This window comes from Poecilia reticulata, chromosome 4 (assembly GCF_904066995.2).
Source record: "Poecilia reticulata chromosome 4, P_reticulata-male-v2, whole genome shotgun sequence".
Classification (NCBI taxonomy): domain Eukaryota; kingdom Metazoa; phylum Chordata; class Actinopteri; order Cyprinodontiformes; family Poeciliidae; genus Poecilia; species Poecilia reticulata.
In genome coordinates, this window is record NC_088833.1 from 7,525,753 (window position 1) to 7,538,922 (window position 13,170).

The 13,170-nt window shown below is 41.8% G+C and overlaps 1 protein-coding gene across 1 annotated transcript; it reads left to right on the plus strand.

The window, feature by feature from the left end:
- Positions 1 to 242: 242 nt before the first annotated feature.
- On the plus strand, positions 243 to 11,392 carry mknk2b (MAPK interacting serine/threonine kinase 2b). Its single transcript, XM_008415137.3, has 14 exons — positions 243 to 362; positions 721 to 942; positions 1,293 to 1,383; positions 1,567 to 1,668; positions 2,076 to 2,173; positions 3,962 to 4,041; positions 4,166 to 4,239; positions 4,320 to 4,424; positions 4,522 to 4,577; positions 4,709 to 4,804; positions 7,488 to 7,682; positions 7,768 to 7,932; positions 8,021 to 8,061; positions 8,389 to 11,392. Exons 2-14 carry the CDS (start codon positions 892 to 894, stop codon positions 8,660 to 8,662), a joined length of 1,428 nt encoding a protein of 475 aa, XP_008413359.1. The 5' UTR covers positions 243 to 362; positions 721 to 891; the 3' UTR covers positions 8,663 to 11,392.
- The last annotated feature ends 1,778 nt before the right edge of the window (positions 11,393 to 13,170 follow it).

Here is a 13,170-nt window from a genome sequence, read left to right on the forward strand (position 1 = left end):
ATTAAAAGCTCCTAGAAACGCATCCAAAGAGCTTAAATGTTCAAATCTCAATCCTTGTCAAGCAACGAAAAATATATGCTTTCTTCGGTTCAAAGAGAGTGTTGTGAATATTTAAAATAAAGCGAAATGGAACCTTGCCAAGCATGTCCTTTTCTAGAAAGCACGTGACCCATCTCGTCCGTTGGAGTGGGAAGGAGGGAGGAGCCAACGGGAGGTTATAAAAGCACCCACGCTGTAGTTTTCCAGTCACCTTCCACGCACAAATTATCCGGCGAATATCCCTTTTGACTGCCCTCAGCGGCCGTTGGAGCAGTGGGTCAAACAACGACGCTAACACTGGAGCTATAAACATTAACCACGGGGTGAGTAAACCACACTTCACTTTATGTTATTTTTTGTTGCAAATGGCGACTTAAGTGTTCTGCTGGTCGACCGTTACAACCTTATGTTTTAACGGTTAAGTCGCGTGCGCTGCACCACCAACCCACAGCAGAAGTATGGGCTAGTTTAACGGTTGTTAGCATCTCCCTGCCTTTTGCATTTTGCTTAAATTGTATTTGCCTACTTTGGCCGGCTAGCCCGTCTTACAGTTTTTCTGTATTTGAACGCTCGAATTGGATTTGGTGTACACACGGAACAAAAAGCGAGACCATGTTGGAGCTTGTGGTATTTTTGTTTCAAATGTTCCTTAATGTGGGTGTGTTTGCCTTGTCCACGCAGGGCTCCCGTTTAACAACGCCACAGCAAGCCTACCAGCCAGCGCAGTGTCATCACTTGTGACTCTCTCTGAAACGACTCGGTTTCGGAGAAGTGCAAATTGATACACCGCTAAATAAAACCACTGCCGCCGCACATCCTCCAGGGAACAAAATCCCCCAAATCAAAGCAAAAATGGTGCAAAATAAGATTACCGAAGTCACTGGATTCCACCGCTCTTTCAAGGTGAGCCTTCTTTTACAGCTTTGTTGTGGGAGACTGCAGTTTTTAATCAGAGCACGTATACGGCCTGTGTTAAAGGGGTGATCGTCTTGAGATATACACACCCGCACATGTTGCAAGCCCCCATCTTATTTCTGACAACTCACACTTGTGCAGGTTGCTTAAAGGTGCTTCAGTAACACGTATTCAATGGGAATATCAATATTCAATGGGAATATCTACATTAATCCTTAGCAAGGACTTCTGATTGTACTTTGACTTTATAGTTTGCCATATCAGTGAGTTACTGCTAATCTTTATTTGGAAGTTAATCAAGACTGTTTACAATAACAAGTATGTTTATGACTTCTCAGGGCCAAAATCCATTCGAATTGGAGGACTTCACCAAGAATGGGTCCCATCACATTGATTCTTCCTTTAATTTTGGTTCCGCCCCAAGACATGGTGAGTGTGCTCTGCTGAGGTTCTGAAAACTATGTCTAAGTCTGTACAAATCACAACAAATCTTTTGATCAATTGGTTAGAAAACATTCTTTCTATAACTGTCTGCATCACATGCTCTAGATTTTATTCTCGTTTGTCTTGTTGTCCTCATTTACTCACGTGCTTAAAAATCTGTTTGGGTAGACATGCCTTCAAGCCAGCCTATTGACATTCCTGATGCCAAGAAGAGAAACAAGAAGAAAAAGCGCTGCCGAGCAACGGACAGTTTCTCTGGACGATTCGAGGGTAAAAATATTTCCTGTCCTTATATATATTATGGTAGGGTTTTAAAAACTCTTAAACATTATTGGAGGCGTTCTGTACATTGGTATCAGTCAAAGTTAGCCCTTTTTTAAACTTTTTTTTAAAGTATCAGTTATATAAGTAAAACTGGGTTGATATTGTATGCGTTTCAGAAGAGAGTTGGCCATGTGGTATTTATTTGTGCATATGACGGTGATTATGAGGTGTTTAACTGAAGCAGAGATGCAATGTCAGCTGTGTGATGGTTTCATTTTTCACAGTTTAGGGTAATATAAACAATGGTTAATATTGGTTATCAGCCATAGCAGCAATATTTATAACTCTTTTTCCAAATCTTACATTTCTAGTTAATATAGTGTCATAATTTCTCTATGCTGTTTGGTCCACAGATGTCTACAGACTCCAAGAAGAAGTATTAGGAGAGGGAGCGTATGCCAGAGTGCAGGCTTGCATCAGCCTGATCACCAACAAAGAATATGCTGTCAAGGTAAGGCATTGTTACTCATGACGCATATCTGGGATGGTTTTGAAAATGTTGCATCAGCCTTTTGTCTTCGGTGTGATCAGTAGATATTATTCTCTGAAAATGGAATGTTTCTTTTCCGCTTGCAAAAAGATTTGTGGGAAACCGCTGGAGGGAATTTGGAGATTTTAGTAAAGTACTTTTTGTTTTTTTGTTTGATTTTGAAGAAATTCCCACCCTGTTACATGTTCCTGTTTAGCTTGAGATCAGACCTCTGCTGTGGATGTTTGCAGAGGCTTTTCTGTGCTGCCTCTGCACCGTTTTCAACTTGCAGCATTAGCTGCTGTTATCGGATACTTCCTCTCCCAGTTCTAGTTTGAGCCTATCGGAGTGCTTGGCGGGATATACCCACCCCCTTTTTATTTTGCTTTTTTTGCCTACAGAGGACGCTCATAGTGAGAACATTATGTGCTATGAACTGTTCCAAAACAAAACCCAAAGAGGAAGGAGGGGGTGGTGGGTGAGGGTTGTGACCTAGTGTGTTTACACTGCTTTGTTCTAACTCTGCGTAGTTTTTACTTTTTATTCTCATGGTCTTCCAAAGACAAACTGAACTTTTTGTGAAACTTTTCCTAACTTGCAGAAACTTTCTACTTTTTTTCTTGCTTGTAGATGTTTTTGGGGAGTGGGGTTGAACATTAAAAAGCTGCTCTATAACTTCCTTCCATGTCATCGTCATAAACACTAAAGTGGTCATGCACACCATGCGTAGTTACTGTCCTTGTTAAGTACAGGGTGGGTTGCTCTGTGCTCTGGGTGGGTGGCAGTTATGCAGGGAGGAGGAGGCATAAAGGTTGGTGGTTATTGGAGGTCTTCTGAGAAATGGAGGGGGTTCGGACTGCTCCTGCCAGATGTCCCGTCTCTCCCCTCCCCCTTCAGCCAGTGGATGTTTTGGGTTGGTTGTATGTGGTTTGTTGCAGGCGTCTGTGCAGCTTGTCTGGCTATAGGCTGAGGACAAAGGCTTTACATTGAAGTTACAATAGATGATGGTCTTAACTTGAAGACTTTTTAAACAGTTTATTTTAATAAACTACATGCAATCCATCAATTTAGTGTTAATCTAAGTGTTTTGTTAATATTAAATTTTAATTTAAATGCTTTTTTTGTTCTTTCAGGAGAGCATAGTTGTGTTTTTGCTGCTGACATGGACAGAATTGGTGAACAGGCACTGGTCTGCTCGTGAGCCTCCTGTCTGTGCATTAATCCTTAACACACACTGCAGCTCTGGGCCCCTCTGGCCTTCAATACAATCAGTAATCCAGCTACCAGGAAGAGAGGCATGCGCAACCTCCAAATCGGACAATAACCAACCAGGGCTGGAAATTTCAGGCCTTTTGCTCCGTCAGCAGTCTGTGTGTCTCTCCTGGGAGGGGCGCTGTGCAGCTGTTGGCCTCGCTGTGGTGTTTCCACACAGTTATTTTAAGAGTGCTTTCTGTTATTGTAAACAGTTTGGGATTAGGATCTGAGATCTTAGGAAAACTGCTGTGGCCCTTGAAGAACAGAGGTGATTCACAGGGGAGTGTGTGGTTGTGAAAGTTGTTCATTCCCAGCCAGCACATCTGAAAGTAGGATCAAATGTCATTGCAACAGTGCAATAAGTAGGATAAAAGTTAGTAGGCAGGAGTCAAGTAGTGTTCCCAAATATTTGGCTGGTAAAATTGGTCCAATTTGCACCAAACCAGTATCCACAGAAGTTCCTAAATCATTTTTGTTGATATTTTTATATTTAAACCATGTTTTCTTTTGTTTCAGATGATTGAAAAAGGACCAGGTCACAGCCGCAGTCGTGTCTTCCGTGAGGTTGAGATGCTTTACCAGTGCCAGGGTCACAGGTATATTTTTATAATCTGTTGTTTTAAAATGCATCTGGTAGCCACGCCCCACCACAGGATACTTTTATGTTCATATAACTGGATAACTGATGTCATTTAAACATTTATTTTCATCGTTCTGCAGGAATATTCTGGAACTGGTGGAGTTCTTTGAAGAGGAAGACAAATTCTACCTGGTGTTTGAAAAGCTTAGAGGAGGTATGTTACCTTTTCCGCCGATAGTTCTGCTCTGTTATCTTTTCCACAAGGCTAAACTGTCATCTTTACCCTCGTGTTAGGGTCAGTCTTGGAGCAAATTCACAAGAGGCAGCACTTCAGCGAGCAGGAAGCCAGTGTTATTGTGCATGACATCGCCAGTGCTCTAGATTTCCTCCATAACAAAGGTAAGCCTACATGCAAACAGCAGTGAAGAGTTTCTTCTGATAGACAGATGAAACAGCCGGTGTAATAAAAAGTCTGATTTATTTAAATGTCTTTCAGGAATGGCCCACCGAGATCTGAAACCTGAAAACATTCTCTGTGAGAGTGCAGACAAGGTGACTTATCTGTCCAGTTGGCTCAAAGGCCAACACATGTGACTGATAAATATAATTTATGACACCACTTCTTGTTTTTAACAAGAAAGCGGAATGACAAAAACTGAAAAATGTTTTATTTGTTTTGGCAGATTTCTCCAGTCAAGATCTGTGACTTTGACTTGGGCAGTGGGATCAAACTGAACAGTGACAGCTCGCCCATCTCTACTCCCGAACTCCTCACCCCTGTAAGTCCAGATTTTATAAACATTTTTCTGTAGAAACATTTATAAATCTGTCATTTTTCACACAAAAATTGTGATATTTTAAATATTTTTTTATGTCCTTGTTGGGGACGGGGAAGTTATTTCCAGGCTGTAAAATGATGTCTTTATCAAATCCAGCTGACTGATTAGTGGTTGAGCAATTCTTGGTGCAGAGCAGTTCATGGATTGGGAGGAGAGATGCGTTATGTGAGGTTATGATCGTACAGAACAACGTTGTTTTCTTGGAAAGGCCTTGGATTGACTCCCAGATCCCCTCTTTATAAACCGCACTTTTCCGAAGTACGACGACTGTCTGCTGGGGAAAAGGCCCTCTGTTTGATGTCGGCGTCCTCTAGCTTATCAGTGGTAAATATTTAGCCCCGTGATTTTGGAGGTTATGAGTGTTTAACCCCCATGTTGTTCTAACAGGAAGCATCTCCTCTGAACTGTATCCAGAAAACGGTATCTGCCGTCCCTGGAATCAGAAAAGTTGAACTGGAGAGCTTTCCTCTGCTGTCAACATGCAGTGTGTTGGTGGGCCGAATAGACTGACCAGAGCAGGTGAAGGATATCATTCAGGCCTGCAGGAATGTGTTGGGAAGAGAGAGGGGGTTTTCTACACGTGTAACTGTAGCTTCTTTGCACTGACCTGAACTGTGTCATACTCTTTAAGCTCCTTGATGAACTCTCTGTTGTACTTTGAGGCTCTGAGTGGATTTGAAATTATGCTTTGGATTGTAGGATTTCTTTTACAGACGAGTTGATCCCAAGGTTGGAACACTGTGTAATGTCCTTGAGGATTTAACGGCACAAAAAAAGGCAATATAACTTTTACAAGGCTGTGTCCTGAGGCATGGATATGGAAAACACAAACTCTCATTTCCATTCCTTCCTTCCTTCATGTGAGGATGGACAAAATCATGCCTCTTCTACACAAGTCTCCGCCCAGAAGCCCCAGCCGCACTCTACCCTTTGTTTTTAATACAAAGGCTGTTCATGAGGTTTATTCTAGAAATTTTGGTCCTTCCCCCCCACCACCCAGCAACTGAGCAGTGATTGGCTGTAGCAGTGAGCAAAGGGGAGGGACAAATCCCCAGTCTGGTCATGCGCTGAAGCTTGTTTTTATTGCCTTGATCACTGGAACAATGTTATCTGATTGTCACTTCATTATTTGTTCTTGCACCCTGCCCCCTTTTAATCACATTCCTACAGCTGCTGTTGCACAATAAGTGATCGTACATTTTTTGCTGCTCTTGGTTGTAACTAGCTGTTCCCAAAGCCTTTTAAATTCAGTTCATGCTGGCAGCAGTTCCACTGACACTTATAAATTAAACGATCCTGGTCAAGGGAGAGAACACGAAGCTTCCTGTGGTTTAATTTAATACAAATCCTGGTTTTGCTTAAAATGTTTTCAGTTAAAGAGAACTGGAGCATGGCAGCTCAAAATGCTCTTTTAATTCAAGGAACTGCTTTTGTTCCTTGTTACAGGTGTTGCTTACATGACCTAACATGTTCTCAGCCAGTAAACCTCTTCAAGATAATCCTGTAGTTTGCAAACAGCAGAGGTGTGTCATCAGTGCTGCCAACATGGCCTGACTAGTCACATGGCTGGTGGAAAGCCCCAGGTTGCACTGCCTCCAAATGTAGCCGCAGAGTAGAAGATAACTGCAGCTTACAGGAAGGTTTAGAGGATGTTACTGTAAGTGAACAAGGTGATTGCAACAGATGGGCAGGAAGAGTAACGATGTCCCAAAAAGATACTTTCTATCTCACTTTTAGTTTGCTGACATCTGTATATTTTGTTAGACTGTTCGACCAGCCTGTTAAAGAGTTGACTTCTTTCCACTTAAGTATGTAGGAGCTAAAGCATCATTGTGGGGGTTTAACGGCGTTTTGGCCCAAATCCAGTGTGCTTGTCTGGGTAATGAGTCTCCCCAGACATGGTGTTGAAACGGAGGGGGAGGGGATTTTGTGACAGAAGCAGCTTTGTTTGAGTTGAGGTTCCTGCGCAGTGAATTTTATTGCATAAGGAAGCAGGGGGTGTTAGCGACAGCTGGTATATGGTACTGGATACAATGAACGCCTGCTCAGTGTATGTAAACGCTTTTCGTCTTGAAACAGGAAGGATATGTGATGTTTCTATATTAAATGCAATGTTTTTTTTTTTAATAAATGATGCGAAGTCATCTTTTGACATATACATACATCTTAATCCCCAACAATAAGCTTTAAAGCTTCGTCCTGGTGAACCGATGACCTGCTTCTCATCTCCTCTCCCAAACCACTTAAACATTTGGCTTTTGTGTTGCAAGGTTATGTAACTAACCAGAGCTCAGCCTTGCCCCAGCTGTACAGGACAGCCAATCCTCTTCCACTGCTCTGCTGTTTGGCCCAATTTCTTCCCCAGTTACACAGTGAGGCAGAAACTTGGTTGTGTAAAGCTTTATGGTTGACCTAGAGTTCCCCACATTTGTTTCATGACGGGAGCAAAACCATTACACTGAATCAGAATTTAAAAATTTGATCAACATGACTGTCACGCTGTGTGTAAAAATAGTTTCTCTTCACCCATAATTCTTGTAGCCTTGATGTATCAGTAAACACATCTCTGTTTCTGTTGGTTGTGATTTTTCCGATGCTTATAAACATTGTTTTTCTCCCTCAGTGTGGCTCAGCAGAGTACATGGCACCTGAAGTAGTCGAAGCCTTCAGTGAAGAGGCTACAATATATGACAAACGCTGCGACCTTTGGAGCCTCGGGGTCATCCTCTACATCATGCTGAGCGGTTATCCTCCCTTTGTGGGCCGATGTGGCGGCGACTGCGGATGGGAACTGGGAGAACCCTGTCACACCTGCCAGGTAACCTTTTAATGCTTTAATTCTTTCACAACATGAGACGTGTAAAAACAAAGATGGCTGACGGTGAATCTCTCTCCACCTGCAGAACACTTTGTTTGAAAGTATCCAGGAAGGAAAATACGAGTTCCCAGAGAAGGACTGGGCTCACATCTCCTCAAGTGCCAAAGACCTGATATCCAAACTTTTGGTTCGGGATGCCAAAAAACGACTGAGTGCCAGCCAGGTGCTGCAGCACCCCTGGGTGCAAGGGGTAAGTTCAGGCTGCTTGTCTGCAAATGCATGGGAAGTTTGACCTTTGAACTTTATCACTAATCTAGTATTATACCTCCTTCTTTTAGGGAGCATCTGACATTTTATCAACATCCATCATCCATCAGAGGTAAGACAACTTTAAAACTCCAACAGTAGGGCTGAAACGATTAATCTGATCAATTTATTATTGAAATAATCAACTAATTTAGTAGTCGAATAATTGTTAACTCAATCAAGTTAATTTGTATAGCACATTTCGGCAATAACGCAGTTCAAAGTGCTTTAAATCATAAAAGTTGAAATAAAAAGTTGAATGAAAAATCTGTAGTATATCATCAGAATAATTGATTACTAAAATAATCATTTGTTACAGCCCTATCCAGCAATAACGCCTGCTTTGAAACATATTTTTCCTTTTAACTTATTAGTTTTTTTTCTGACCTATTTCCTCCAGGAACAGCAGTGCCATGGATTTAACATTCTTTGCTGACAAGGCTATGGCTGTAAACCGGCAGCTAGCCGAACAGGACGGCATGGAGGAGCAGCAGCAGCAGGAAGTCCCGCTGGTCGTAGCTGCTAGCGGCTCCTCCATGCGCCTGTCACCTCCATCCAACTCCAAGCTGGCCCGGCGCAGGCAGCGCAGCAGCCAGCTAAAGAGCGGCCCCGTCTCCGCTGCAGAGCTCTGCCAGCTCCTGGCTCCTCTCGTCATCGTGGGAGACTGCGCTTGAACCGTTTCATCCTGGAGTTCCTGAAACCTCATTTACAAGGATTTTCCAGGCTGGACTGCTCTGATTCCCCCCAACCCCCTCCTCCCCAGTTTTGGCTCCTCCCTCTTTTTCCTCTCAATCCGGCTTTGGTCCCGACCTGTGAAGACGGACGGCGCTTCCAGCCATCCCTCTAAATAATGCCTTCTACCTTTATGCAGCACTTCTGAAGCACAACTACACAGGGCCTGCATAATGGCACATTCAGGTTGGGGAGGAGGGCCAGTTCATGTTTTGGGATAGTATTTTATTTTATTTTTTCTCCTTCATATGACTCGGTTTATAAGTCAGAACTTTAAGCTCAGACACCAAAGGACAACCTGTTGTGCTGCTCCCATGTTACAACTGGATCCACTGTGAATTAAGTTATCTGGAATGTTCTCTTTGCCTGTATGTACACGCATGAGCGGCCCATTTGCTGAAACATACAAGCTTATGCAATATGCCAATATGAAGGCTGTTCTGTCTGAAAAGGATTCTGTATCGGAGAGGCTGAACGGGCTGGAAGCCACTTCCTGTCTGTGCCTGGTGCAGCCCGTTCTGTGGTTAGACTGCTCAGATTTATTTTTTTCCCTCTCCATTCTCTCATTTGAGCTTCTGGAGCATGCACTCATCAGCCTGGTGGCCATGCACTTAATGCTTTAAGAGCAAAGAATGTTAATCGGTCCCTTTTCTGTCCATAATCCATAATGTGATCTGGCCATACATGCCAAATTATCAGCAGCACTTCTTATTGGAGACATTCAGACCAGGTCTGATGGTATAAAAGTTGACAGTTTGCTAGTGCCTGACCACCCAGTACAGACTTTTAGCTTGTATTACTGGTATGTTGGTTCAGGCTAATTTCAGATTCTCTTAAATGGCTTAGCAAGTGAAACTGGGTCAGTGTTACTTTCAGTGTAAGGAATCCACGTGTCCTTTTTTTTTCTTTTCTTTTTTTTCTTTTTTTTTTTTTCTACAAACAGATTTTGTATATATATTTTTTTTTTCTGATGAAATTGTGCATTTGATATTTAACCTTAAATATTTTGCAAGTAAAGGTTAGAACTCCTTTAAGGGGTTTGAAAAAGCACATGGCCACTGTGAGCAGACTATCTTTTTGTTGTTTTTGTTTTACCCCCATAAGATGCATCTGAAATTTCAACCTTTTTTTTTTTTTCTTCTTTTTTGGGGGGGGGAGAGACGTACACCCTTTCCGGAACAACAAAACTGCTTTACAAATAAAAAGCTGGTAATATTTTTCAGGAAAAATGTTTTCAAAAAAGGAAAAACATTCCACAAAAAAACATTTGAAATTAGCTGTATTATGAGCTTATATTTTATCTTCTGACAACTCCACATTAATGTGCCACATTTTTATCTTTTAGATGAGTGTATTGTCTTTTTTTTAAATCCTGGTGCTGTTCAGTTTAGATGTAGCTCCAGAATTTGTCCTTTAATTTTTCTTTTGTTTTTTTAAGTTGAGAGTATGCTGTATGAGGTGAAATACGCAAAGCTTGTTTAGTTTATCTGGAGCGTTCATGACCAGTGAAGGCAAGTTTTCTTTCTTTTTTCTTCTTCTTTTTTTTTTAAACTTTTGTAAGTGTGAAAGTTGGTAATTATTGTTCCAATTACGTGAAAGGTAATGGACTGGTGACATCGTCTCAGCGCTGAAGCCATTTCACCAAAGAAAGTGCAAGTTGTGACGATGAACATGTAATCCATCATGTAGCATTGAGATGTGAGGAGACTGCTATGTGTCCATGTCCTGTTAGCAGCGCAGCGGCGGTACTCTGGAAATGGTCTCAAAAAGGCCCCTTAATGCTGATAATAGGACACTGTAATAGTTCTAAATACCTTTCTACAGACACATCATTATGGGGTTTTATGTCTTATAATAAGACTTACTTGAAGTTTATATATGCAGCTGTTTCTTCTCCAGTGTTGGAAACTACTTTGCTATCAATCTTAAAGCATTAAGCTGATGATCCAGGCAATCTTTAGGGGTTTTGAAGATACCTATACATTTCAGTATTTTTTTTATTTTTGCCTTTTTCTTTCCTTTGTAAGCTTCATCCAAGTTGTTCCCTATTTTCTGACAGGGCTGGAAACTTGTTAACGCACACACTTTGGCCACACTCTAATATCCTCACAGGTACAATTAAGAGTTTGATTGGTCACGACTATTTCTAACATCTGTCCGGTGGCAGTTTTTGTTCTGGTCTGCCTTCTTGTTTGCAGGGAAAAAAAGGGGGTGAATTAAATCTTGCAGCCTCTGTTTTTTTGTATCGTTTGTCAAAAGAAAAAAAAAAGTGTTAAAATACAGTCATTCAAATGGACAGTATCACAAGCCTCCCCACAGTTTGAATGTAGCCCACAGGCCAGGCGTCTAAAAATCCAACAACATGAATCACATGTTATAAACGGCTCCTCTTCATCGACATGAGCTTAGTCTGTTTATACCGATGCAGTCCGCAAGCGTTTTAGTCAACTGATGCCTAATTTTAACACTGAACAGCCCCAGGCCTATTGTGCTCAGGGGAAGAAATTTAAAGTATAAAAGTCCTTTAAGTACAAAACATTTGATTTAAAATAAGCACTTTACTGTACCATGTGAATGATTGCAGTTCACTCAAGGCAACATTTGACAGTTGCAACAGATTTTTGTATTGTTTTTCTAAAAAAAAAAAATGCAATAAAATGCTTTGAACTACATTCTGATCTTGTGTGCTTATATTCTCTTCTACAACTCTATTAAAAAGTTCTGGCTTCCGCTACAGTTTGGGCTTTCTCCCTTTGACTCGGATTCTCTCCTGTCGATTTTTTGACTGGGCCAATCGATGAACAGAAAGAGACGTTGTGAATGATGACGTCGATTTTCTCCGCTGTTTTAGAACTATAGTCTGCCTGCAGTAATGGCAGTGGACTTCAGTCCTTGCTTCCAAATAATTATCTTATTGATTGTAATTATTAAATTAACATCAACAGCCGCTTCGTTCGGATCAGCACTATTATCTTCACAATAGAGGGTAACATCAACTGGCGCATTGCATATGTCTCGGGTAAACATAACCGAAACGTCCATAGTTCTAATGTGACGTCACACGTCCGTGCAGTTTAACTGGCAGCCTTATTGGCAGGGAGTTGCTATGACAACAATAAACAAACCACAACCAACTCTTTAAAGCCCCCAACATACTCGGGCGCCCTTCAGTCTGCAGAGGTCCTGAAGTGCGTCTGTGTATGTTGGGGCCTTTACTTGATTACAATTTTTGAGTACTCTACCCGGCTCTGTTTAATACTAAATATCAGTGATATTTGCTGTTGTACTTGCTGCCGAACTAGCAAAATTAGCTTAGCTAATGTAACTTAAGCTTTGACGGATATGTAGCCTAGTGGGGCAGTGAAGCTACTCCATGTTGTACGCACTCTCCGTGTTTACTAGGTAGTTAGCAATAGTAGTATGAGATCGGAGGCAGCTTGGTTACATCGTCTGACATATTTTCCTTCTCCGAATAATTGGGGCCGATCCCAACAGCTATTTTTCCAGATATCTTCTTTTTGTTGGTCTCGAAGGCATGCCTTTATGCTTTACGCATGAACTCCCCCCACTAAGATGGTATGGATCACTTCTGGTTCAGACTTGTAATAACTATCTATTTGGGTAAAATTTAGAACCTCAACACCGTCCACACCTCCAGGAAGCAATCGTTTGTAGAACCCAGACCCTCTATAGGAAGCAAAGTGTTTCACTAGGCTGATCTGCTTACTGCAGCGTTTCTTTATCCCCCTGACGGGAAACACCTGCACTATAACTTTTATATTAACAGGCTTATCTCTTGGCCAAGGCTGAGGCAGTTTCCTCCGGATCTGAAAACACTCCCTGATACCGACACAGACTGCCTCACATGTGTCCTTGGCTGTGGGTAAATATGAGCTCACTTGTTTCCAACCTGCATTTAAAATGTGACTAGTTTCACCGTGCGGCAGCAGCTGTAGGGGGCGCTCTAAGCAGAAACCCGGGTGGCATCATCTGACAGGACTGATGCAACCTTCTGCAAGAGCTGCAGGAGATTCAAAATACCTTCTGCTGAGTAAAACAAATGCCAGTTGTTTCACCCCGGGGTAACAGTTTGCATCAGATAAAATATCACCTCATGTTTCACTTAAAATGGGCCGATTTAAGCGTCACTATTAATTTGACAGCCATTTTATTTCACATTCAGCATTCCCTTATGTTTTAAATGTATTCTATTGGGTCGTTTAGTATGTATTTTTGCTTTGTTCAAAGGACACGCGGATCTGAAATATCAAATACCAACCTGTTTGTTACATAACCTCTTTTTCTGCACTGCAGACGTCATAGATGGGGACATTAAATGATGCAACGCCAGGCTGTTTTTTGTACAGTCTGGGGAATATTTGTGAATCTTCATCTGATCCAGAATGGGCATCTAGCTCCCCCTACTGGACAACTCTGATTCTCACGTTTT

Bases quoted from the DNA above. Each gene is read 5' to 3' on its own strand.
- mknk2b (XM_008415137.3), top strand. From the start codon at position 892: ATGGTGCAAAATAAGATTACCGAAGTCACTGGATTCCACCGCTCTTTC. The intron at 4,042-4,165 runs GTATATTTTTAT...ATCGTTCTGCAG, and splicing joins TACCAGTGCCAGGGTCACAG to GAATATTCTGGAACTGGTGG. The intron at 7,683-7,767 runs GTAACCTTTTAA...CTCCACCTGCAG, and splicing joins AACCCTGTCACACCTGCCAG to AACACTTTGTTTGAAAGTAT.